Genomic DNA, 24,012 nt, shown 5'->3' on the forward strand with positions numbered 1-24,012 from the left:
CAGTATAAGCACTAAATAAACTGCATAACACAACGTAAGCACAAATATTCGTTGTGCAGGGTGACCATTTTATTATCACAGTTGCAATAAAACTAATTATCATTTTGTGTTACTGTTATGTTTTTGCTCTTGGAGTTTGTAATCTATGGCAATGAGTATTGTGCAAGATGATTTTATGGTTGTCAACTCTTAATGGGAAAATTGATCTCAGGTCAGATAAATATGTGCAGTAAAAAGTATTATATTTTCTACATTTTGTCTACAAATTCGTCAAAGTAGTAAATAAGGGTATAATAGGAACACAAGCTATCAACATATCGCCACACGAAAAACTAGTTGAGGCAGTGACGGCAGATGGCGCTAAAGCAACTGTTGACGATTAATTGTATTAGACGTTATTAGAATCAACGAAGAAGAAGAAGACGAGCGGCATGACGTCACATGCTTCAGCAGCCGGCGCGCAGCGCGGAAGGAGCGGCGTGTGTTCGCTGTTATTTTACTGGAAACGACTTTTTGTGGTAAATGTCCATATTAACAGCAGCTTTCTGTCTTCCGCTGAGAGCTTCATGACTTCTCCAGAGGCTGAGAAACACGATAAGTCATTTTAGAAAGTTAGAACTCCGGGTCACATCGTTAGTTTAACTAATGGTCAACGTTTTCCTATGTTGCGCACTATTACTAGCTAGCACCGGTGAAGCTAAAAAGCTAATGCAATGGTTGTTGATTGGTCGTTTAAACGAATGATGTTAGAAAATACTCTTAAAGATGTATCACTGTACTATTTACTAATTTGGTAATAATGGTACTAAAATGTAGTCCCGCTTTCTGTGATCTGACTTCAGTATGTCTCTATAGAGTCATTATGGCCTCAGACGACATTGCTCAGCTGGCTGATGCTCTTTCCAAAACCCATGTCGGAGATGGAGACTTGAGCTATAAAGGCCTGGGTCTGAAGCTGGATAACGCAGAATCAGGTCAGAAGCAAAGAGTCATTTAGTTTTGGTAGACAAAAGGTACTGTTCACATCAGGGAACAGGTCCCTGTCCATTTCAGACCTCTTAACTTGATAACTGTGCTTTCAGTGGAGGAGCTGGTTCGTGAGATAGAGCTGTACAAGGATCTGAGAGCTTTGCGCCTGGAGGGGAACACTCTGGGAGTAGAGGCAGCTCAAGCCATCGCCAAGGCTCTGAAGAGCAAAGACCAGCTCCAGGTACTCTTTAATTCATAATTAGAATTAGCTATGATCTAAAGCCATACATAACCCGAGGCCAGCTAAAATTTCAGTGTATTACTGGTAATAACATTTGAATGTGGAGACATTAATATAATAAACAGTACATTATCATGGATTTAGGCTGATGTTGTAGATGGCTGAAGCTCACCCATAAATTGTGCAGTGCACCACCTTAACTCTTTCTCACTATAACTAGATATTCAGATTTGTTTGATGAATGCTAATTAGTGCTTTCGTGCATGTAGTAGCGCAGGTTGATGCTTTACTATAGTTTGTTTTCACACCAGTCACTATTTTCTTAACAACTCTTTGCTTTTACAGAGATGCTATTGGAGTGACATGTTCACTGGAAGACTGCGCTCTGAAATCCCAATAGCTCTGGTGAGAACATCAGCCACTGTTCATTGGATTTTCAAGATTTGTGATAAAATGATTTAATATACAGTACATCTTCCATGAATACACATTTCACACATCATGTAACACATGTTTTAGTCACTTCATGTTTTGTTTTTTTTGTAGTAATTTTAAGAATACATTTAACATTTCTCTAACTAGCGGTCCCTGGGAAGTGCAATAATGAGTGCAGGAGCCAGGCTGACCGAGTTGGACTTGAGTGATAATGCCTTCGGGCCAGATGGTGTGAAGGGAATAGAGCAGCTGCTGAGGAGCCCTTCCTGCCACACCTTAAGGGAGCTGAGGCTCAACAACTGTGGTATGGGGATTGGTGGCGGAAAGGTGTGTTTACAAACAACAAATGAAAGCCTTCAGATAATAAAGACAAATAGTATAATACTTTATACATGTTCCACACAGAATTGGATTTGTTGAAAGTAATGGTGCTGTTTCATTTGTGTAGATCCTGGCTGAAGCTCTGACTGAGTGCCACAAAGAGTCATCAGCCCTCGGAGCTCCACTCAGACTGAGAGTGTTCGTTGCGGGAAGGAACCGCCTGGAAAATGAAGGAGCCAGCGCCCTAGCCAAGGCTTTTAAGGTGGGCCTACCAAACACTAATAGATACAAATTGATTGATATGTGTTTTAATACATGAACTAACACTATAAAACTACAGTAAGTCTTTCAAAGTTGTTAATTTGATGTTTTGATGCTAGCGTGAAGTAAGAGCAGTAACACTCTTTAAAAGTTGAGAAGTCATGTATTACAACATGTATTCAAACTCTTAACTTATATATGTATTTGTGTAATTGTGATTCACGATTGTTCATTACATTTTATTACATTTCTGAGACATTTCAAACTGTAGTGGCATTAATTTTGTATTTGTACTAAAATTATGTGATTACAAAGAGTAAAGATGCATAAAGAAGCCACTTAGGTACAGTGTTTTAAACTCTTTAGTTTTTCTGGACAAGTTCATAGGCAGCCTGGAGGAAGTCCACATGCCACAGAATGGTATCAACTACTCAGGTGTGGTGGCATTAGCTTTAGCCATGCAGCACAACCCAGAACTCCGTGTCCTGAACTTGAATGACAACACTTTCTCAAAGAGAGGAACACTGGCCATGGCACAGGTGAGGCTTGTTTGTTTCCAGGTATCTAGTGCATTTGAGACAAATTTATTTTCTAAACATGGCTTCTGCCTGTCCATCATGTAGGCTCTGCGGGTCCTGAGGAACATACAGGTGATCAACTTTGGTGACTGTCTGGTCCGCAGTGAAGGAGCCATCGCCCTCGCTGCTGTCTTGACAGAGGGACTGCCGATCCTCAAGGTCTGTTCACATTTATGTTTTGGGCTTTGTGTTTGTCTGTGTCTGGTTTATAAACAGCCAGATTATATTTGTCTGTTATAAACCTTGTTTCCAGGAGCTGAATCTGTCATTTGGTGAAATCACAGAAGCTGCTGCTCTAGTGGTGGCTCAGGCTGTCGTGGACAAACCTCACATGGAGAAGGTGGATCTGAACGGTAGGCACGCTGCTGGTGTCAGTTTAGCTGCATCTGTTACCTGAGGTGTCATGTGGTCTTGTGGTAATTAAAAAAAAAAGAAAAGTTATGGAATTAGTTTAAATGTAAACAAAAATGGGGAAATTATGAAGATTTTAGATTTTTGTAAACCAGAAAATAAAATGAGAAATTTGTGACTCTTAACAGGTAACTGTCTAGGAGAAGAGGGCTGTGAGGCTTTGAGAGAAGCTATGGAGAACATGGACAAAGGAGACATGTTGGCATCACTTAGGTAATTTACATGATAATTTACATTGTTTGTGTGATGTAGAGTAATCCAGTGACTCTGTCCTGAAGCTATCGTCCACTTTCTTCACTACAACAACAAATTGTATCTCTGATGAGCAACTAAATGATGACTGAGCAGAAAAAAAATGTTTTCACTGTAGTGATGATGAGGGAGAACCTGATGAAGAAGAAGAGGATGATGACGACGACGATGATGATGATGATGCTAGTGATGAATGTAATGAAGACCACGAGGATGACTATGAAATTGTGAAGGAAAATGGAGTGACAAGAAAAGAAGACAGCCCTACTAAACCTCAGTGCTCGGTATGATACAAGATATATTTTATGTATTTTTTATTTAGTTATTTTTTATTATTAACTAGTGTCATATTGTGCTTAACTTGAAAGCCTGAACAGTATTTTCACTTTATACAATTTTTCTTTCATTATTACATTAATTCATAATGTCATGACATACTCAACAACATTAAAACTAGATTCTTTCCATGTTTCTGATTGTGACTTGTGTCCATTCTCAGGTAGAGATAATGTCTTTCCTCAGCTGCCCCTCTGCAGAGAAGCTTATTCAGCTCGGAGAGATGAGGACAAATCTGCACCAACAGGTGAGAATTTTTTTGAAGTGACTTTTTTTTGGTTGTATAATGAAAACGATCGATTTTTGATGTTTACATGTACAAACTAAATTCTTTTGCATCTCCTGTCTCTCCAGGTTGAAGAGTCTGACCCAAACAAGGCAGCTGATATTTTTCTGAAAATTGCTTCTTTGTACAATGAGGAGCCTGAGAACAAGGCAGCTGTCCTTGAAGTTATTGGTGAATAAAATGCTACTTTAACGCATGTTATTGTTGAACTGTGTAGCGTACAGTATCTGACAAGTTACGCACCCAGTGGCAGAAAACAGAAAAATACTACACTGGTGTTGAACATACAGTTTTTTGACGCTGCATGAATTGTTACTGCGCTGTGTCATTCCACAGATGCTGTGTTGAAAAAGCTTCTCTCTGGCACCACCCTTCAGTCGTATTGCTTCCTCTCCACGCTGCTGGTCAAGATGGGACTCCTTAAGGTACAGTGCTGCTGTATGTGATGAAGTTCAAGAAATAAAATAAAGTACACCTCCCTGAAATGACAGTCAATCACAGTTAAGACATGTAAATCATGAAACTAATACATTTAACGTTAGGGAAAGCTGTATATTTTGTGGGGAAAAAACCCAAATCAGTGGATGAGCGAACTGTCAATTTGGAGAATCTGTTCTGTGTTTCAGGGAGAAGGGAAAATGAAAAAGGTGCCGCTGGTCTCAGGTCAGCTGTTGTGTTTGGAACATGCTGTCCAGCAGGACTACTTCTCCCTGCACCACGTCTCACTGCTTCACACCTTCGTATCCAAGTAAGAACATTTTTCTAACTTTTAACTCACGTCTCTGAGTAGAATCTCCTCGCTGTATTATGCTATGACTGGATGCTTGTTTTCTGATTCTATTTACCAGTGATGTGCAAATGAAGCAATGAACCAGTATTAAAACACTTCACTAGTTGTCTCGAAAATGGGTTAATTCATTCAAACAAAGCTTTGTTTCAGTGACATCAGTCTTGCACTGCGAAGAAGTATGAAATGGATTGAACCAGTCACTTGACACTAATAACTAATATTTGCCACAACCAGACACAAACAATGGTCTGTTTTTATAAGTTGTTCATTTTTGATGGAGGAGAACTCAGATTTTCTGTATGTATGTGCAGAATCCAACCAACCAGATTGTTTAAGTGCATTTAAATTCAGCTTTCTCTGAGTAACCTGGTTACTTGCACATGTAAACTCATTTAAGAAAAGTAGTTCACTGATAGGAAGTGGGATATGCTCTTATTTGTTTGTACTGATTAATGCTGTTGCCTGTATTATCACAAATTTCCCTAAAATATCGTTCTATAATTTTGAGTCTCGCCCATAGTGTCATGGCTCGAACAGTGAACATGTTAGCAACTATATTTGTTGAAGCACAGCTATAATTCCAAACCTCACCCTCACACTGCGTATGGTTGTGTGCATCTGCAGGAACAGTGAGGCTCTCAAGTCGTGCAGCAGTGCCAGAGAGAGGCTGCACTCTGCTCTGGAGAAGACGTGTAACAACCAGCACTGATTCCACTGATCAGCTTTTGCAAAGACCAACACTGGAGAACACACACACACACACACACACACACACACACACCCTGTACTGAAGTCTTTTAATTAACAAAACCAACAGGGATGCTTTACACTTGAAAAAGGGACTAGGACAACCACTTGCTTTGTATCCACTCCTGATTTGTATATTTAATGAAGGTTTGATGAAGACTTTAAAAATGTCTTAATTTTTATTTTTCTACTTATACTTGTGACTTATATTTTTGATAGAAAATATAAATAAAAAAACATAGATCTACATATCAGATAACCTTGTGGTTAGTGTGTAAAAGATGTAAGAGACTGTACTCATGAGTCGAGCTGACTTGCTAATATCAATCTGTAACAACTGGCAACATACTTAGTTTGTATTTAGTTGTGATTTGTTTCACACTATTCAACTTTTACACAACTAAAAAATTGAATTCCCTTCACAGCTGAGAAAATGGAGCATTGAATGTTGTGTTGTTTGATTTTAAATTTCAAGACAAGACAAACTTTTAGGGCAGTTTGTCCAATCACAATCATTACTCGCTGCTCATAAGGTCAAGTCCGACGTCCAAGTGCATCAGACTTTGATGTGCAGGGGCTGACGCAGACACAAAACCTGAATAAGCAGCGCATGTGTGCATCAGCCTTCACTGAACACAGTCAAAATCCAGTTCAGGGGACCAGAATCACTTTTACCTGTAGTTTCTTACTTTCTTTTTTTGAATAGATCCAGAATCTGTCTTATTGGAAAAATAGACTGTAGAAGTGTTGCACAAGTTCATCTGCAGTGCGTTACCTCATGTATCTGTATATGATGTTAATCGTGATATTATGGAGCATGTAAGAGAAATAGGATGACAGTGGAATACACTTTAATGACATTTAGATCATCATCCAAATAACATTTGGCAAAATGTGGAATTTATATCATCAGGATAATTTTTTATCTGATATATTCATTTGTAGTGAACTGTCTTATGTTTTTTAATACAACAAATTCAACAAGCTCAACTCTTTGTCCGTATTTGTGTGTATTTGCTCAATGATGGGGCACTATGGTGCATTTTACTACACTCAGTTATCAAAGAAAACTGTACTTACTTCATTTATATCTTTCTGGAATAAACAAATCCATGGGTTTGGAGTATACAGAAGCTGTACCAACAAGAAGATGAATCTACAAACTTCTTTTAATACTAAACTGTCTGAAGTACAATTACTGACAAACGATTATTTTTTTTGAAGGAACCATTTCTTTAACAAGCTGAGAAGAGCAGTGTGCAGACTCCAGAGGTGGGAGGTGTGTGTGAAGGGCTAAATAGAGTTTGTTTTGGGTGGGGGACAGTCTGGGGAAGAGCTGCAGAGGGAGCAGAGACTGAGAGGCAGCGACCAGTGAACGACCTGCAGCTGGAGGCAACCACGGTGAGTCTGTGGGTAAAACAGGAGTTCAAATGTTTTCATGTAAACAACGTGTCGAGTTATTGTAATGGTGACAGATAAATGTCACCCTCCAAAGAAAAACCCATTCCGATACTCAGTTGCTCAATTATCCAATCATGTGGAAGCGCTTTGCTGTTTATTTATTTATTAGGCATTTTACCATTTTTCTTTTTGTTTTAAATATTATCAAACCAAATACTTGATTAAATCCTGATTTCAGGTAAAAGCTTTCAGGGCTAACAGAACAGTCTTCTCATCGTCTCTGGACAGAAGACACTTTTTCTTTTCAGGGGAAACGCATTTTGGCACAAACCAGCCGAGACGGACACTGTGCGTCTTTGTGCGCGGCAGCTCCTCTGTGGTCTGGACTGTTCGTCCGGGGAGGGGGGGGGGGGGGGTTTCCTCCATCTCTAGTTTCCTGACCTGTTTCTACATGTGCTGCTAAAATCTAAAGAGTTTTCATAAGCTCTGGAGTCTCTGACAACAAACACTGCCGCTAGAAGACAAGGTTTCCAAAGCTCCAGATGATCTGTCCTTCAAATGGATTTTACCAGTTAATGTACATAACATCCAGAGGAATGAGACATGACAGTGTTTCCATGCTCTGCTGGGTTTCTGTCAGGCTGTTTCTCTGTGAGGATTTGGTGCAGCAGTTTTTGACAGAAAGGTTTGGGAATGGCACCATTTGACCGTGTCAACATTTTGAGAAATTTCAGTGTGGAGCTGTGAGGCTTTCCTGTCCATTCCTGCGGATCAAGACTGTTGATCCGACATGGGAATGTGGTTTTAGGGCATTCCAGTGAAAACTAGCGAGGCCTGATCTGACCAAAAGGACTCTAATCCCCATGATGGAGATGGGTTTTAACAAACTGAGCTTTAGAACATAACAGTAAAATAATGTGGGTTAAGGTGTCCTGTTAAATTCATCATACACTCTACATCATTTTGCTTTGTCTATTATTCGTCCATTTAATTTGCTGGAAACCACCTGAAAGGTTTAGAGATGAATCCATTTTTGAATCTGAAAACATCTTAGACACCTGACATAATAAAATAACCCAGCTGCTTTTTGTTTTCTAAAAGATTCAATGCTCACACAGTTTATGATTTTTTCCTCAAGAATTGGATGAATATGAGGGGATTGTGATGTTGACCTTTGACCTCTAAAATCTAAACAGTTCATTTTACTGCGTCGCTGTCAGAGAGGAGCCTCAGTAAAGGCTGTTGATCCTGAATTATACCTGCTGTTACTCTCCCTCTCAGATGAACTCCCAGCTCTGTCCTGACATCCTCTGGGTCCCACTACTCGGCCTGCTGCTCCTCTGCATCCCTGCGGCACACGCAGCTAAATGTCCGCAGCAGTGTGTTTGCGATCAGATCCAACTCGCTGTGACCTGCGTCAACAAGAACCTGACAGACGTTCCTCCTACTGTTGATGAGGTTTCACATCCACTCAGAGAAACAAACATTTCTGTACTCGGTGAACACTAGTTCCTGTGTTGTTTCATGTAATATTCAATTCCGTCTCTTTACAGATCACAGTGAAATTGGATCTTCGAGGCAATGACATCCAGGAGCTACCCACCGGGGCTTTCAGACATACTCCCTACCTGACTCATCTCTCCCTGCAGCGCTGTAACATCCGCAGAGTGAAGGAAGGAGCTTTCCGTGGTCTAGGTCGTTTGGTCTTTCTCAACCTGGCAAACAACAACATTGAGATCCTCTACCAGGTGCTAACAGTGCAAAAGCAACTCCCACAATGAGCCAAAAGACCTTAATGCAGCAGGATAAATCAAAGTCTCCTGTGTTTGTGTTTTTTACATTTCCTAGGAGTCATTCGACGGTCTGTCCTCGCTGAAGCAGCTTATGATCGACCATAACCGAGTAGAAGAAATCCAGCCTGGAGCTTTCTCCCAGCTAGGCTTCCTCAACCTGCTCTCCCTCACACACAACCAGCTGGTCTATATTCCCAACCTGGCCTTCCAGGTACACATACACACAACGGCATGAGCAAAATACCTCAAAGCGACAAACTACTAACAGAAACGTCTCGGCCAACTTCTTTCCCTTTCAGGGTTTGCAAAACATCAAACTGCTTCGTCTCAGTCACAACTCTCTGAACTACCTGGACACTGAGGCCTTCGCTGGTTTGTTCACGCTGACCCGTCTCAGTCTGGACCACAACGAGCTGCAGTTCTTCCCCACTGAGACCATGACCAGGTAAAGTCGCTTGGTAAGATACAACATATGCCACAGTAAACAAATAGCTAATGTCAGCATGTTAACAGTAACATGTCTACACCTGCAAATCAGATATGAATAATGTAAACCTCACACTTCTTTCTTTCTGCACCCAGACTGCCAGAGGTGACCCGTCTGGATCTGAGCTATAACCCCATGACTTACCTGGGAGAAGAGGCAGTGTCCATGGCCAAGCTCACCCACCTCTTCCTAGACCACATGTCCCTGCAGGAACTGGTCAACACAGCTGTATCAAAATGCCCCAGTCTCACCCACCTAGACGTCAGTCACAACCAGCTGCGTGTCATCCAGCCCTTCTCTGAAGGTCCACCAAAGCTTGCACGCCTGAATCTGGCCGGGAACCCCATCTACTGTAATTGCTACCTGCGTCCGCTCAGGTGTGAACAGGAGATTCTAAATCTGTATCTTACTGACTAATATCTATCCTAACACTTGTTTTCACTACACTACAGGGAGTGGGCGATTCAAAGGAAGGTGAAGCTGCTGGGGACATGTAGAGGACCAGCCCATCTCGCTGGAGAGAACCTGGACGCAGTCTACCCTCCAGAGCTGCGCTGTCAGAGCCAGGAGGCCATGCTGAAGGCAGAGTTTGAAGAGGCAACCAGGATCATGGCTCCACCCACTAAAGAGCCAGAGAACAGGGTCAAGTGTCCTGCCAACTGTGTCTGTGAGGTAAGTACCAGTGTCAGGTAGACTAGTTAGATCAAAGGAAAACCTTTTGATAAAGATTTGTAGAACTAAACCTCATCAGCCCTGATCACAGCTGTTTATGATTTTGTGAGGAGTTATGTCTCCATCACCTTCCTGTCTTCAGGCTGAGACGCACCACTCCTCCTGTGAGAACCGTGGTCACACCAAAGTCCCTCGGGGTTTCTCTCCCAGCACACGCCTCCTTGATCTGCGTGGCAACCACTTCCACTACATCCCTAGTAACAGTTTCCCAGGCGTTGCCCAGGTCGTGTCCCTGCACCTGCAGCGCTGCAAGATTGTGGAGGTCGAGGATGGAGCTTTCAGTGGCATGAAGGGTCTGATCTACCTGTACCTCTCAGAGAATGACCTTACCTCCCTCAGCCCAAATGCATTTAAAGGTGGAAGTTTTTCCAGAAATCCAATTTCCTTTGATCATTAGTGTTGAAATGATTCAGCGTGAACTTTCTGAAGTTTAAATTCACAGGTCTGCCTCAGCTGACCTACCTCCACCTGGAGAAGAACCGCTTCACCAGCTTCCCCACAGGAGCCTTCAAACTGGTGCCCGGCCTGCTCGCTCTTCACTTGGAGAACAACACCATTACCAAACTGGAAGCGGGCATCTTGAATGGGGCCGAGGGCCTCAGAGCCCTCTACCTCACTGGGAACGGCATCAGTCAAGTGTCTCCCAGGGCTCTCAGTCAGGCCAGTGACCTCGACACACTCCACCTGGGAGGAAACAAGCTGAAGGAGGTGCCTACAGAAGCGCTGAGCAAATTGGGAAACCTCAGAGACCTCAGGCTGTCTGGGAATTCAATTCGCTGGGTGGGGCCAAACGCTTTTCAACCACTGGAGAGGTCACTAAAGGAGCTCTATTTGGATAATATGGGATTGGAGAAGGTGTGTGGGATATACATGTGAGCAAATTCAACGTTAGGTCTAATTATCTTTGTCCAAAAAGCATTCAATTTCATCAAGTTTTGAATACTCTCTCACACTAGATGTCACAGAACTCCCTGGCAGGCCTGGGTCCAGGTTTGAGGAGTCTCTTCCTAGAGGGCAATCAGCTGGAGGAGGTGCCTGACCTCCACCCTCTCACTTCTTTGGAGGTCATCAACCTGGCCAACAATCCTCTGATGTGTGACTGCCCTCTGCTGCCACTACGCATGTAAGACATTTACAGCATACTAAGTGTGAATAATTACAATTTAAATAACAGAATTGAGCCCAAACATGTGTTTAACATCATTCTTTTTACTGTGTCTGTAAGTGTGGTTTGTATATTTATTTATTTGTTAATTTTTTTCCCTCTCTCTCCCCAAATGTAGGTGGATTGAGAAAGTCAACCTAAAGGTGCGAGCCACTTGTGCCAATCCCCCTGAGCTGAAGGGCCGCAGGGTCAAGGACGTCCATGTCTTCAAGTCGTGTCCCGGTGGAGAAAGCCTCCCCTTCGCACCCACAGTAACCTCTAAGCTCGCTAAAGTGCCCAAACCAACCAAACCCAAACCAAAGCCCCTTAGCGGCCCTTGGCAAGTCAAAAAACTTAAAGCCAAATCCAAACTTCGGAGGAGCCCAAACAAAAACCAGGCAGCAGCAAAGAAAAGAGTCACCAAGAGACAAACCATGGCTTGAATGGGTTGTTGTCTACACTGATGTTTTGAGACCAAACCTTCAAATAAACAGAAAACAGTTAAGGATTAAATCAAGGTTAAACCACAGACTCAACTGGCTGCTGCAGTCAGTTTTCCATCAGCCAGTTACAGCAGTACAATAAATACAGCATTGTAGAAACTGTCATCACTGCCCTGTTTCACATCTACAACATTAGACTTGCACTCCCAGTTGAGATAATGTTGGTTAGACTAAAACCTGTCATGCTTTAGCTGCTTCACAGAGACAAATGAAGCACATATGCTGTTACCTGATCAGACATTTTACAGTCTTTGGCTTCATGCTAGTTATTCTTAACCACTACACCTCAGCCGTGTCCCCACTGTAAAGATAGCCATCGGGTCAGTAAATGGAGGAAACAGTATTTTGTTTTTATATAATTTTTTTGAGAAAATAAGAACACATCTGAATATTAAAAAAAAAAAAAAAAAAAAAATCACAGCGATAAGCTTAACTACAACAACAGAAGTCAAAAGGAATCAGCTCTGCACATGACATTAGCGTGTAGTGGAACTAAAAGAGAGGTAGATTTAAAACTTGCAAAACTGATTCAACTATAATCAGTCATGACTTGCATAGAGTATTTAAAATTATGATCCTTAAAATGGTCATGAAAGAAATCCCACTGATGTCAGCATTGCTATTTAGTGTTCAATTAAATCTGACTGTGGCTGCAATTCGTATTGTCTGACTTTTATTGAAACAATGTGGGTTTGTGTGGCCGTGTGAAATCTTAGTGATTATGACTTTAAGCTATTTAAAATGTGCACTAACACTCCGTAGTAACGTACCTGTTTAATTTGCTCTAGTTATTTTTGTTATTATTATTTTATTTCATCATCATGGAATCATCTCTTTCCACTTTTGTCACAGTTCTCTGATCTTTAAGCAGATCCTCATCTCATCCCTCCATTCCAGCTTCTCCTGTGGTGTTGTGCTTAGTATTACTCTCCGACAATCCATCCATGACACTGTCATTCACTCTGCTCTCCTCCTCTTGGTCCCGTTCTGCTCCATCATCTTCACTCTGTGCCATGCTGCTTTCGCCACCAAAGCTCTCCTCTAATGATCGCCGCTCTTCACCTCTGCCTTTACTTTCCCCCGTCTTGTTGAGCGATACATTTCCCGTACTGGTTTGCTCCGACTCCTTATGCAGTTCTGACTTATTCTGCTCCTCTCCCTCCTCCTGTTTGATTCTACCCAGACAGACTTGTTGAGGGCTGTTTGGAGGTTCAATGGGCATCTCCATCTCCACCTCTTCCACTTTGACCTGCACTGCAAAGACTGCAGACACAGAAATCTCATATCACCACAAGTGTCTCACAAGAATGTAAAAAGTGAAACATGTCGTATGAGAATTGTCCACGTACTTTCCTGCTCCTCTGGCTCACTCTTGGGCTGGATGAGTGGTACCTTTGGAGGTAGACTGCACTCTACCTGCCCGTGGGGACTGTCACTACTAATGACCTGGGGCTGCTGAACAGCATCATCTTGAGCTTGCTCATCAGACAGCCTCCTCTTTGCATACTTCTTTTCTATCAAAAGAAAAATTAGAGGTGATGCATCACAACCTTTAGCCTAAGAAATAAATACTCTTATGTAACAGAAAATAACAAGACTTCATGTACATTCAGAGACAGGACGTACTCTTTTTCCCGTACATAAAGGGCTTGCATTTCTTGTTCCGTGCTTCCTGGTTTGTGACTAAATCAAATGGAAAACAGAATAAAACATCTGTTACTTTTATACAGGGTCCAATAAATCTCTATAACCCTAACCAGCACCATCGGTTCCTATCTGTCTTTATCTATCTGGAAGAATAAGGCAAAGAAGTATAGTTGTGATTGGAAAGGTGGAAAGCTTTCTGCCTTGTTTGATTAATTAGCTGTGTTTAATTCAGGGAATAGTCCGAAATTAGAGGTCAAACCAAACACAACAATCAGAATAAAGGGGCCCTAAGCCCATCTCTCTGCAATGCAATGACATATTAACACTAGATTTTTACCGAGTCCAGGAGGCGGCTGGAGCTGGTAGCCCATGAGTTCACACCAGCCGACGGGGTAGATGTCTGGGGACTGGTGGTCAACCCACTGGTCATATTCATCGTCCCAGCCATCAAAGTGGATGAGCAGTAGACGGCCCACGCAGCGTTTCACGGTGGCCACACACACCAGCCGTGGCTCCATCAGGTCCACAGCTTCCAGCTTCATGTTGGGGGAAAAACCATGACCTGGGTAGTCCTGAGGAAAGACACACTGCAAGTTCATATACTGCTGGAAAAAAAAAATTCAATTTCTTTACAAAATTAAAACTATATAATTAAAGGTTTGCACATTTTACTAGAATAGGACTGCCCTCATGTGCTTATATGTTCAACTCATGACTAATAGAAACAAACTGTGGGTCTTATCACATTAATACTGTAAAAGAAAGTGAGAGTACGACTTCCTGCCTTACAGCATTGAACAGATGTACTGGTGCAGATTTAGCTTTGGTCTCCTTCAGATATTTCTCCCAGGTGAAGGTCAGAGGGTCATAACCTGCCAAAAAATAGAGGCATTGTGTAATTACTGCAATTCACAGTAGACTGGTCAACTTATTTTCAATTTACTTTGTGGTTTCTCTGCACAGATGTACAACACTGATCAACAGAAATATGATAAGGTGAACCAGCACCATCAGAATGAAGCCGTGGGTTTAAAAAGTATGAGCTGAATTGCAAAGTGGGACAAAAACAGACAAAAAAATCACATTTATATTTACCTGGAGGCACAGTGAGAGGGATGTTGTTCTTCTTACAGAAGCCTATGGGCAGGATGGCGTGGGACGAAGCATGGTAGCAAAACCAGTCAGAACCATCCTTAGATGTGGTGCCATCAATACCAACCATCAGGTAACCATCTAACAGCAGCTGGAGGAAGAAACGGGAAAGGAGCAATGGGGTAGGACTTAAAAGACATGATTTAAACCAGATGACCCTTACATTAATCACTGGTAACTAAACTAAAACAGCGGATTACCACCTAACTAATAAGATTAATCAATAAAAATAAAACAATACCACCAAATTATAAGATAAAAGGTTATGTTACCTTGTGTACAGTTGCCACACAGATATTGCCAAGGTTAAGAGGGTCAATGGCCTCCAGCTTCATTCCTTCTTCAAAGAAACCTCCCTGCATGTAAACGGTCCTCGGCTGTGGATCACAGGGTGAGAGCTGTTCTAAAGCTGCACTTTGCGACGTGTGGCAACATCAGCTTATTGTCTGACACTGACATATTAGTATAATAACAGATGTAAATTGAGTTGATGAACTTCTTTCATACCTTTTTAAAGAGCAGGAACGTACTGTCAGAGTTACCCCTCAAACTACTTGGAGAAGCTTCCCAACTATTCCCTATAGAAAAAGAAGTTAGACCACTAAATTTATTGCCATGTGAGGAAAACTAAAAGTTAAAAGCTTAAGTTTGATCCTAAAATTATCAATTTATAATAACACACCTGTGGACAGTCATAACATAAATAGTCTACTGTAGATAAACTGGTGTATTTGGCAACTTCCATAACACAAAACCTCAAACCCAACCAGCTGGTTTCTCACTGTCCTGTCAAGGACAGGGCTTGGCGGTTTAGCCTCAAGGGAAACCGATGTTATTCAAGCATGCGTGTCATTTCTTCTTTGTCTTTATATCTAGAGTTCATGCTGCCGATCATATCCATTGATAAACTAAATGTGAGACCTACCAGGTGCTTTGATGGCATGACCCACCCGGCTGGACCAGCCTACCGGGTGCACGAGGGGGCTCCACATGTGGCACCAGAAATCAGACGTGACATTTTCAGGGGCATCAGTTTGGTCTGTGAACACCAGCCGCAGACGGCCTCCAATAATGGAGTCTACGAAGGCAAAGCGGGTCCGGCTCACGTGTTTAGGGTCCACCACTTCCACACGCATGCTTATTCTAAAAGAGGTCCTCATGCTTTCTGCCAGCTGGGAAGAAACCAGGAGAACAATGACAACAGGACAGATTATTATGCTAATTGTGTCTATTAATTTAGGAAGACTAAATTAATTGTAATATGTTACTGATCTGAAACAAAGATGGACAAAATCAGGCTTATAATTCAGTCTGATCTGAGCCAGTTTTACCTTCAGGTAGAAGTCAACAGGTAAAGTGTTTGTCCCCACCAGCTTTTTCATCAGGTACTCTTTCCAATCTGGGATGTTCTGCTTCACATCTGTGGACACACGATTTGCCAAATTGCAACATATTCACAACAACATTTTAATTGTTCAGTCTTTGATAAAGTCAAATTATGATATCATATTTATGTTGTTATGTTTAGGCGGTGTGATTCAGGTTCACCTTGAGGTGGCACCAGCAGTTTGCTTGTCATGGCGCACCATCCTATTGGGTTCAGCTCTCCCGAAACGAGGCTGCACCAAAAGTCGTGGCTGCTGTCGTGCTCAAAGCCTTCGTATCTCAACAGGGCTTTGTATCCTGAAGACAGGGAAGAAGATAAAATGTTACACCTCGAGTCATTTATTAGTATATGATTTTAAGATTGATAGAGAATAAGAAAATACATTCACAGATGTACATACCAGCAAGCTGGATAACAGTAGCAATCCAATAGACTTTACTGGGCAGGACAGCGTTAGTGTTCAGGACTTCCACCTTCATCCCCACAGTGATGTCGTCCCACTGGTCGCACAGCGGAGCCTGTAGAGATGGTCAGACAGGTTTTATGTGCTTTACAATTAATTTGTTTTTCTTGCATTGAACTGATTCTTTTGGAATTATTGTGGAGTTATTTCACTTCATAATAGTTCAGTTCCAAACTTTTCTTTACAATTAGTGTACATAAAAGAAAATTAAGATACATCTATAGACAAGTCCAAAGCATTAAAACATGTTTTCTGGTTTCTCTCTGCTTATTAAATACAGATACAACCCCATATATGTGACAATATGACAAGATCCTTACTGTCACACTATATAGTGTGTAAAAACACTAAACTAGACTTACACCCACACACTGATGTGTGCACAGATTAAGTTTTAATCTGACTTAATTAGTCCTCCCCCCAAAATTACAGACAAATCTTTGAGTGTAATTCGACATCGCAGACAGGACTCACGTGTCTGAAGCAGGAGACAGAAGCAGCCAGAGAGGTTTCCTTCTCTAAGTAGGCGCCCCACTCAAAACCGGCTACAGATCAAATAAAAGTTAAAAACTTAAATCAAAAATGCATCTGAAATGATTCTCGAGTGACCCGTGGTATATGATTAGTTTGGTGTGTGTGTGTGTGTGTGTGTGTGTGGTCACCTCACCATCCTGTGCTCCTGAGACTGCAGCAGTTTTGTGCACCTTGTTTAGCACAGTAGCTTTTTTCGACGGGGGCTTTCCCTGAAGAGACAAACAAAACAGAATACAATAAAAATCTGTTAAGCTGTTTGAGGCACAAAAATCCTGTGTGTGTGTGTGTGTGTGGGGCAGATGTTTCTGACAGTGCACGTTCACTGTTCAGGTTCAGGTGTTAAATAAATAACAAATAAATAATAATAAAACGTGAATGAAGGACAAGAGATCTTTTATTGTTCGTACTTGCACATGGTGTATTGAATGTAGTATGATCTTTTTGTAAAACCCTCTTTCTCATATACATTTTTGTGATCTGCTTTGTACTTTGGACTCAAGTGCATCTCTTGCCTGTGCAATAAATAGTTCAACTATCCACTGTAATGAACCTTTGCAGCCACAAATCCTTGCAACACTAATGACAAACACCAGATTCTGTTTTTAGGTTTCACTGTGATCCACTTAGTTGCCATCTTGTTTGACTTCATTCATAAAATACAATAATAAAACTGGGGCTGGGATCGAGAAACGTCCCCACATCCAACCATCCTCCCGGCTCTGCCTCACCAGCCGGTCCAGGTAAATGACACTGGCGGTGGGGTCCCCCGTCTCGGAGGGGTCCGTGTGTCGGAACTGCGTGGGCACCGCGTTGGTTTTGAGGAGCCGGCCCCTGCGGCTCTTCTGATCCGAGCTGTCGTTGTAGTCATCGGGTTGAAAATGGTTCTGGCAGACGAACAGCTTGCCGAGGACGTGGAGGGGAGTGTTTCCATCCATGTTCAGAGCAAAGAGCCACTGCCTCAGTCTGTCCGGGTCGCCGAGTGGGAACCGGTGGAAGGCGAGGTCCGGCCGCTTCGTGCTCAAGCAGCTCTCGACGCAGCATCTGTGAACCATGGCTGCGGTGGGAAACACACGTCCCTGATCAAACTACTGCGAGGAAAGACGGAACCACGTCTGCAGGGAGCCCCTCAGGTCGGTGCGATGATTTCAAGCCCAGCGCGGTCCTGCTCTTCTTCTCCTCGCCCTGTTGCTGCCACTGACCAGCTGCTGGCTGCGAAACACTGCCTCCATGTGGCCAAGTGGAGGAAATGTGATGATAGAAATGTGCACCTGAATAAACTGAGAGAGAGTTCCAGTTCCTCTGATGAATGTGTGCTGATTTAAACTGTATTAATTCACCTCTCAGCTCTCAGGTGACAAATGCTCTGCTGCTCTTTCATTGCTTGTCCAACGTAAGCCTCAAACTTAACCTGAGCTCACGACATTGTGTACAGTTAACAGTCATCAATATGAGGCTGGTAGAAAAGTTGTACTATCTTATCAAAACACACACCCTTGATTGCACTGCAGATGTGCTGATGGAAGCGGAGCACGAGAGCAAAGGCCTTAAGTACTTAGAAGAGTCTGTGTTTCATATAAGACGGAAATTTCAAATGCCCATGACGTTGCGCTACTTATTCTTTAAAAAAGCAATTAAGTGCAGCTGCTTTGATGCCCCCAACAGTCCAACACTGAAATGAACAAATGTGGCTGCACAGTGTAGTGGTAAGACTTCATGCAGGAGACTGGGGTTCAAATCCTTGCTGCAGCCTAACTCCAGTAGGAGTCTTTAGACAAGACCTCCATACGCTTACCCTGCCTTTTCCTTTATACCTTGTACCTCACTTGTATGTCACTTTGGATAAAAGCGTCTTCTAAATTACTAAATGTAAATGTAAAGACATAAAAAGAGCAATGTGTGGCGGCAAAACAGCAATTTAGATTGTGATTTGAATGTATGCTAAATTGAAAAATATTCCATTTCATTTCTAGCCTGTGAAGCACATTTTTCCTCACCTGCAGTCGTGCCAGTATGGAGGACTTCTTGGAGTTTGATGAATAGGAGCGTGAACAGGACGTACTGCAGAAACGCTTGGTCTTCGAAAAGAAGGTGCTAATGTTGCCGGTGGTGCCACACATTTCACACACCACTGTAAAAACATATGAAGCGATCATACACGTTGTTAGCATACACAGATATGGCTTTTTAAATTTCAGGTGTTTTGTAGAGAAGTGACACTTCTTTTTACTCCTTTGACATTCAGATAACCAGTCTTAAAAACATTTCAAACATATTCTTTCTGCATCTTATTTGCATCTCACCTGGTCGTTCTTCTCTGTTTTTTTCTCCCAGCTTCACCCCTCCTCCAGTCACATGTTCTTCTTCACCTCCGCTAGTATCATCAAACTGAATGGGTGCCGTTTCCTTATGTTGGCCCTGCAATGAAAAAACAAGAACCATAGTAAATGTCACAGCTTTAAAGAAACATAAAGAGACTGTGTACATATGTACGCTTCCTAGATGTTTTTTTTAAAGCTCTCAGAATGGCAGGACCCCTCTGTTTCTATGCAGTGACCTATGACAATAACTACTCACAGTAATGTTATACTCAGCTACAATGCCCCGCCGCTGGATGGCAGGCAGGCAGCTACTGCAGCCCACTCCATTGCAGGAGGAACAGTGAGGCCGGACAAACACTGTGGGAGCTGCTCCCGGCTTCAGCTTCAGAGCCCCCGTAGCTGGTCTGGGTTCAAAATACTCCTTGCCAAAATGCTCGCTGCAGAGGTGAGAGTTGGGTGTGGCGACCCACTGTGTGCGAGAGCGCTGGACCTGTTTCTCCCATTTGCGAAACTCATCGGGGTGCTTGGGGAATTTGAACAGTGTCACACCATCTTCTGCAGTTTTGCCACATCCATATGCCACACAGTGATAGGGCATCCTGTGTTCTCAAATAGAGGAGAGCCACCGAGTCCAAAGCAAAACCTACAGCCAGTGCAGCTGATCTTCTTTAAGTTGCTGGGAGTTGCTTTACGATCTCTGCAGGGGAAAATAACAATTGTGTTGCCACTTAAAGTAAGTTTTTAAATGCTACTGCAAAAATTGTGGTACAGATTTTTAGGTGACTAGGTTTTAACACACATGTAAAGATGAGAAAACATTCAACAGCTAAATGATAGACCACACACTGTCATATCCTTGTGGATTCTTGGAGAATGTCTTGGTGTTAAACACCGAGTGAAATGAATTGTAAATAACGTCCCTACCATCTTGGCCATTTTATTAAGTGTATTTCAATGTTCTCTTTTGTAAACAAGCTAACAACAGCTCGAATAACCTCCATGAAAATACAGTTTAATTACTTATGTGGACTTGATTAGAGTCTTATATTATATTTGTCTGTAATAGAGTCAAACAAACGCAACACGCACAACAAACAACGAAACATACATTCAACGTTAGACAAAGCATTTCTACAAACTAGAAGTGATACAGTATATTTAATAAATATATGAACACAGTACAAGTCATTACCGGCCTTTACATATACAGCAACAAACACGTTTAAAGGGTTTTTGCTGTTTAAGTCGTTGTTGTGTACAAGCTGTTACAACTAACAAGTTTCTAAGCAAGCTAGACAAAATATAAACAAAAGTGTGACTAGCTCACATGCTACAGTAGCTAACTGCTAAGGTTGCTAATGACATGCTTGGTCAGTTATTAAACACCAGTTCGTCTTGTTATTACTTTTAATGGCTACTCACACAGACTAATGATATTTAGTCACTTTGATGACTGTTTCGTACATCTACCAAACAATCTGCATATAAGTTTGTCTAGTTTTCTCTTTTAACCCCCCAGCACTGTACTATGGTCACCTACCTTTGTCGTCATCGTAGCTTACGCACGGACAAGGAATTATGGGAGTTGGTGTTTTAGACTTAGACGGGGGACTCCAGTCATTCTCCACAAATATAGTGAGCATTCATATCAATGTTAAGATGTTGATTTAATTTATTTATACTTTATTAATATAGTGGTTCAAGTGCTTGAATAGTTGAATATTTAGTTGTTGTATTGATGTTAATTAATAATGACGATTTTCCATTACAAACAACTTTACAAAGCTTCTTACTAAAATATTTCAAACCTTCAGTGCTCATACTACTTGTTGAGTTGAAGCTGCAACATTTGTTTAATTTTTTGTATTTCTCTTTTGGAGTTAAAACAACAGTACTAGGCTGGTTTGAATCTTATCTGTCGGATGGATTCCAGATGTTAATGATGAGTCCTTCATGCACACAAAAGTTCGCTACGGAGTTCCACAAGGTTCTGTGGTCTGTGGTTTTCACTCTATATATGTCCCCTTTAGGCAATATTATAAGGAAACACTCTGTATATTTCTATTGCTATGCAGATGATACACAGCTATATTTATCTATGAAACCAGAATAAACTAACCAATTATACTAAATTCAAGCATGCTTTAAAGACATAAAGGCCCGGATGTCCTCTAATTTTCTACTAAGACAGAGGTTATTTAGTTTGGTCCTAAAAACCCTCAGAGACATGACGTCTAATCATATTTTTACCCTGGATGACATAGCATTGTCCTTATGTAATACTTTGAGGAATCTCTAAGATCTCTAAGTTATCTTTGGCCAGGATATCTCCTTTATATCACACATAAATAAATCTCTAGAACTGCTTTCTTCATCCTCAGGAATATTAATAAACTTAGCATCCTAATTTTATCCTGTCTCAAGATGATGCTGAAAAACTAGTCCATCCATATGTTACTTCTAGACAGGATTATTGTAATACACTATTATTATGATGTTCCAATAACTCCTTAAAAAGCCTCTAGATAATCAAAAATGCTGCAGCCAGAGTTCTCACTGAAATTAGCAAGAGAGAGTGTAAAACACTTCTCCACACATATAGAGCACTTAATAATCAAGCTCCATTTTATCTTAAAAATCTCACAGTTCCATATTTTCCCAGCAGAACCCTCCGTTCTCAGAGTGCAGGTCTACTTTTGGTTCCAAGAGTTTCCAAATGTAGAATGACAGACAGGGCCTTTAGCTCCTCTGCTGATACGCTGAGCCCCTCTCCTCTCCTCTCCTCTCCTCTCCTCTCCTCTCCTCTCCTCTCCTCTCCTCTCCTCTCCTCTCCTCTCCTCTGCAGGTATCCTCAGCCTTGGCACTGTATATTTCCAGAGTGAAGTTACTGATCCTACCAACCTGCTCAGTGTTTTTCCTGCTTTCCTGTTGCCTATTGTTCTTTTACCTCTCCTCCTTCCACTCAGTCCTATCGGGTCGAGGCAGATGGCCGCCCAACCTGAATCTGGTTCTGCTGGAGGTTTCTTCCTCTAAAATGAGTTTTTCCACTCCACTGTCGCTTAGTGCTTGCTAAAGTGGCATTGCTGGGTTTTTCTTTCTAATTGTGTTGTGATTTGGCAATATTCAAATAAAATGTATTTGATTTTCCATATAAAACACACTGCTGTATATCTTATATGGATCCTATTCTGATTTTACAGTTTTTACCTGTGGGTTCAGAAAATATTCAGAGCTAAACTAAAATGGATAAAATTATCAAATGCCCATAAATCCATGTTCAAAATCCCCAAGAAAAACATTTTAGATATTTTTGCAAATTTAAGAAAAATCAAAAACTGACATCACTCATTTAGGCCTTTATTTCAGTACTGTGTAGAAGCCCCTTTGGCAAAAATGACAGCTTTAAGTCTTTTTGGGTAAGTCTCTCACACCTGGATTTGATCGGTTTATCCCACTCTTTCTGACAGATTCTCTCATGCTCCACCAGTTTTGAGGGGAAGTGTCTGTTATCTTCCAACCTCTCAACAGATGTTCTCTGGGGTTTAACTCTGGTCATTTGTTGGGGCAATTAAGGACGGTAGAAGACTTCACTCCAGCGTTGTCTTGGCTGTGTGCTTCAGCTAGTTGGTGTGCTAAAAGGTAAAACCATCACTCCAGTATCATATTGTGTGCACTCTGGAGCAGGTTTTCTTCTCTATGTTTGGCTGCATTCATCATATTCTGATCAGCCTCCATGTCCTGCCCCCTGAGAATCCCTGCTACAGCACAAGGCCACTTCCATTATAAATTAGCATAGGGATGTTATTAACCAGGTGAGGACTACTGCCTGGTATTTGACAAACATGATGCTTGGAGATCTGCTCAAAGAGTTCCACATTTGTCTCATCAAACCAGAAATCTCACTGTCAGCACCACAGCAGCCTCTATCAGAGATATCAGATATTCTAATCTTTCATGTCTTTACTGAGAACAACCATAAAAACCTCAAAAGTATGTGAACTCTTGAAATTAATTACTGCTTGACCCCCCCTTGGCAGCAATAAGCTCGACCAGGTGCTTCCTGTAGCTGTGGATCAGATCTGCATATAGTTCAGGAGGAATTTCTTCCTGCTTTAGCTCTGTCATATTCTTTGGACGTCTTGTGTGTGGCTCTCTTTAAGTCGTTCCATAGCATCTCTGTTGGGTTGAGGTCTGAGCTCTGATACTCCAAAAATCCACTCTGTTGTGTGTTTTGGGTCATTGTTCTGTTACATCACCCAACATCTACAAAGTTTCAGCTGTTGTACAGACATTCTCAAATTATTCTGAACATTTTTTTGATACACTTGGGAATTCATCTTCCCCCCAATTACTGCAAGTTGGCAAGGCGCTGATGCATCAAAGCAGGTCCAAATCATTTCCCCCACAATTCTTTACAGTTGGGATGATGTTTTCATGATGATATGCAGTGATCTTTTTACACCAGATGTAGTGTTGTGTGTTCTTTTCAAATAGTTCAATACAGTTTCATCAGTCTGCAAAACATTTTTCTATACTGCTGTGGGGTGTCAATGTGCTCTTTGGCAAACTTCAGGCCTGCAGCAATGTTTTTTTTAGTAAGCAGCTTCCTTCGTAGTGTCCTGTCATAGACACCCTGCTTGGTCAATGTTTTACCTACTGTAGATTCATGAAGACAGATGTTAGCCAGTTCCAGTGATGCCTTCAAATCATTGGCTGTTTGTCTGGGTTATTTCTTTATCTCCTTGATGAGTGTTTGTTGTTCTCTTGGGATCATTTTAACTGGCCGCCCTCTTCTTGGTAGTCACACTTCCAAAGTGTCTCCAT

General features: G+C 41.7%; 3 protein-coding genes across 9 annotated transcripts; 2 read left to right on the plus strand and 1 right to left on the minus strand.

The window, feature by feature from the left end:
• The first annotated feature begins 447 nt into the window (after positions 1 to 447).
• On the plus strand, positions 448 to 6,617 carry LOC113156840 (ran GTPase-activating protein 1-like). Of its 2 annotated transcripts, none has more exons than XM_026352207.1 (16): positions 448 to 518; positions 856 to 974; positions 1,083 to 1,210; positions 1,556 to 1,615; positions 1,793 to 1,972; positions 2,094 to 2,228; positions 2,608 to 2,766; positions 2,851 to 2,964; positions 3,059 to 3,158; positions 3,345 to 3,429; positions 3,587 to 3,752; positions 3,968 to 4,051; positions 4,159 to 4,261; positions 4,427 to 4,515; positions 4,717 to 4,838; positions 5,505 to 6,617. In XM_026352207.1, exons 2-16 carry the CDS (start codon positions 863 to 865, stop codon positions 5,587 to 5,589), a joined length of 1,722 nt encoding a protein of 573 aa, XP_026207992.1. In that variant the 5' UTR covers positions 448 to 518; positions 856 to 862; the 3' UTR covers positions 5,590 to 6,617. The 2 variants fall into 2 exon arrangements, with proteins under 2 accessions (XP_026207992.1, XP_026207993.1); XM_026352208.1 differs by having other exon boundaries at positions 456 to 518; positions 843 to 974.
• Positions 6,618 to 6,966: 349 nt separating this feature from the next.
• chadlb (chondroadherin-like b) lies at positions 6,967 to 11,660 on the plus strand. Its single transcript, XM_026351816.1, has 11 exons — positions 6,967 to 7,028; positions 8,310 to 8,486; positions 8,582 to 8,776; positions 8,877 to 9,032; positions 9,121 to 9,266; positions 9,404 to 9,685; positions 9,761 to 9,980; positions 10,123 to 10,396; positions 10,483 to 10,895; positions 10,997 to 11,163; positions 11,324 to 11,660. The coding sequence occupies exons 2-11, from the start codon at positions 8,310 to 8,312 to the stop codon at positions 11,625 to 11,627; spliced, it is 2,334 nt and encodes a 777-aa protein (XP_026207601.1). The 5' UTR covers positions 6,967 to 7,028; the 3' UTR covers positions 11,628 to 11,660.
• Positions 11,559 to 20,746, minus strand: l3mbtl2 (L3MBTL histone methyl-lysine binding protein 2). Of its 6 annotated transcripts, none has more exons than XR_003298309.1 (18): positions 19,445 to 20,716; positions 19,171 to 19,285; positions 18,865 to 18,998; positions 17,004 to 17,079; positions 16,811 to 16,881; positions 16,274 to 16,391; positions 16,035 to 16,169; positions 15,818 to 15,906; positions 15,412 to 15,658; positions 14,994 to 15,064; positions 14,759 to 14,863; positions 14,430 to 14,577; positions 14,124 to 14,206; positions 13,672 to 13,906; positions 13,314 to 13,370; positions 13,037 to 13,201; positions 12,458 to 12,950; positions 11,559 to 11,664 (listed from the first exon to the last, which is right to left on the minus strand). XR_003298309.1 is itself a non-coding variant. In XM_026351811.1 (18 exons), the coding sequence occupies exons 2-18, from the start codon at positions 19,784 to 19,786 to the stop codon at positions 12,568 to 12,570; spliced, it is 2,574 nt and encodes an 857-aa protein (XP_026207596.1). In that variant the 5' UTR covers positions 19,787 to 19,885; positions 20,729 to 20,746; the 3' UTR covers positions 12,108 to 12,567. The 6 variants fall into 6 exon arrangements, 5 of the variants coding, with proteins under 5 accessions (XP_026207599.1, XP_026207597.1, XP_026207596.1 ...); XM_026351811.1 differs by lacking the exon at positions 11,559 to 11,664 and adding an exon at positions 20,729 to 20,746 and having other exon boundaries at positions 12,108 to 12,950; positions 19,445 to 19,885; XM_026351810.1 differs by lacking the exon at positions 11,559 to 11,664 and having other exon boundaries at positions 12,108 to 12,950; positions 19,445 to 19,885; positions 20,611 to 20,716.
• Between the last annotated feature and the right edge of the window lie 3,266 nt (positions 20,747 to 24,012).

Source organism: Anabas testudineus, chromosome 19, assembly GCF_900324465.2.
Source record: "Anabas testudineus chromosome 19, fAnaTes1.2, whole genome shotgun sequence".
Lineage (NCBI taxonomy): Eukaryota > Metazoa > Chordata > Actinopteri > Anabantiformes > Anabantidae > Anabas > Anabas testudineus.

Bases quoted from the DNA above. Each gene is read 5' to 3' on its own strand.
- LOC113156840 (XM_026352207.1), top strand. From the start codon at position 863: ATGGCCTCAGACGACATTGCTCAGCTGGCTGATGCTCTTTCCAAAACC. The intron at 3,430-3,586 runs GTAATTTACATG...TTTTCACTGTAG, and splicing joins GACATGTTGGCATCACTTAG to TGATGATGAGGGAGAACCTG. The intron at 3,753-3,967 runs GTATGATACAAG...GTCCATTCTCAG, and splicing joins CTACTAAACCTCAGTGCTCG to GTAGAGATAATGTCTTTCCT.
- chadlb (XM_026351816.1), top strand. From the start codon at position 8,310: ATGAACTCCCAGCTCTGTCCTGACATCCTCTGGGTCCCACTACTCGGC. The intron at 9,267-9,403 runs GTAAAGTCGCTT...TTCTGCACCCAG, and splicing joins CCCACTGAGACCATGACCAG to ACTGCCAGAGGTGACCCGTC. The intron at 10,397-10,482 runs GTGGAAGTTTTT...TTAAATTCACAG, and splicing joins CAGCCCAAATGCATTTAAAG to GTCTGCCTCAGCTGACCTAC.
- l3mbtl2 (XM_026351811.1), bottom strand. From the start codon at position 19,786: ATGCCCTATCACTGTGTGGCATATGGATGTGGCAAAACTGCAGAAGAT. The intron at 13,907-14,123 runs GTAAGGCAGGAA...GTCTTTCCTCAG, and splicing joins CAGTACATCTGTTCAATGCT to GACTACCCAGGTCATGGTTT. The intron at 13,202-13,313 runs GTACGTCCTGTC...TTCTTTTGATAG, and splicing joins CTTTATGTACGGGAAAAAGA to AAAAGAAGTATGCAAAGAGG.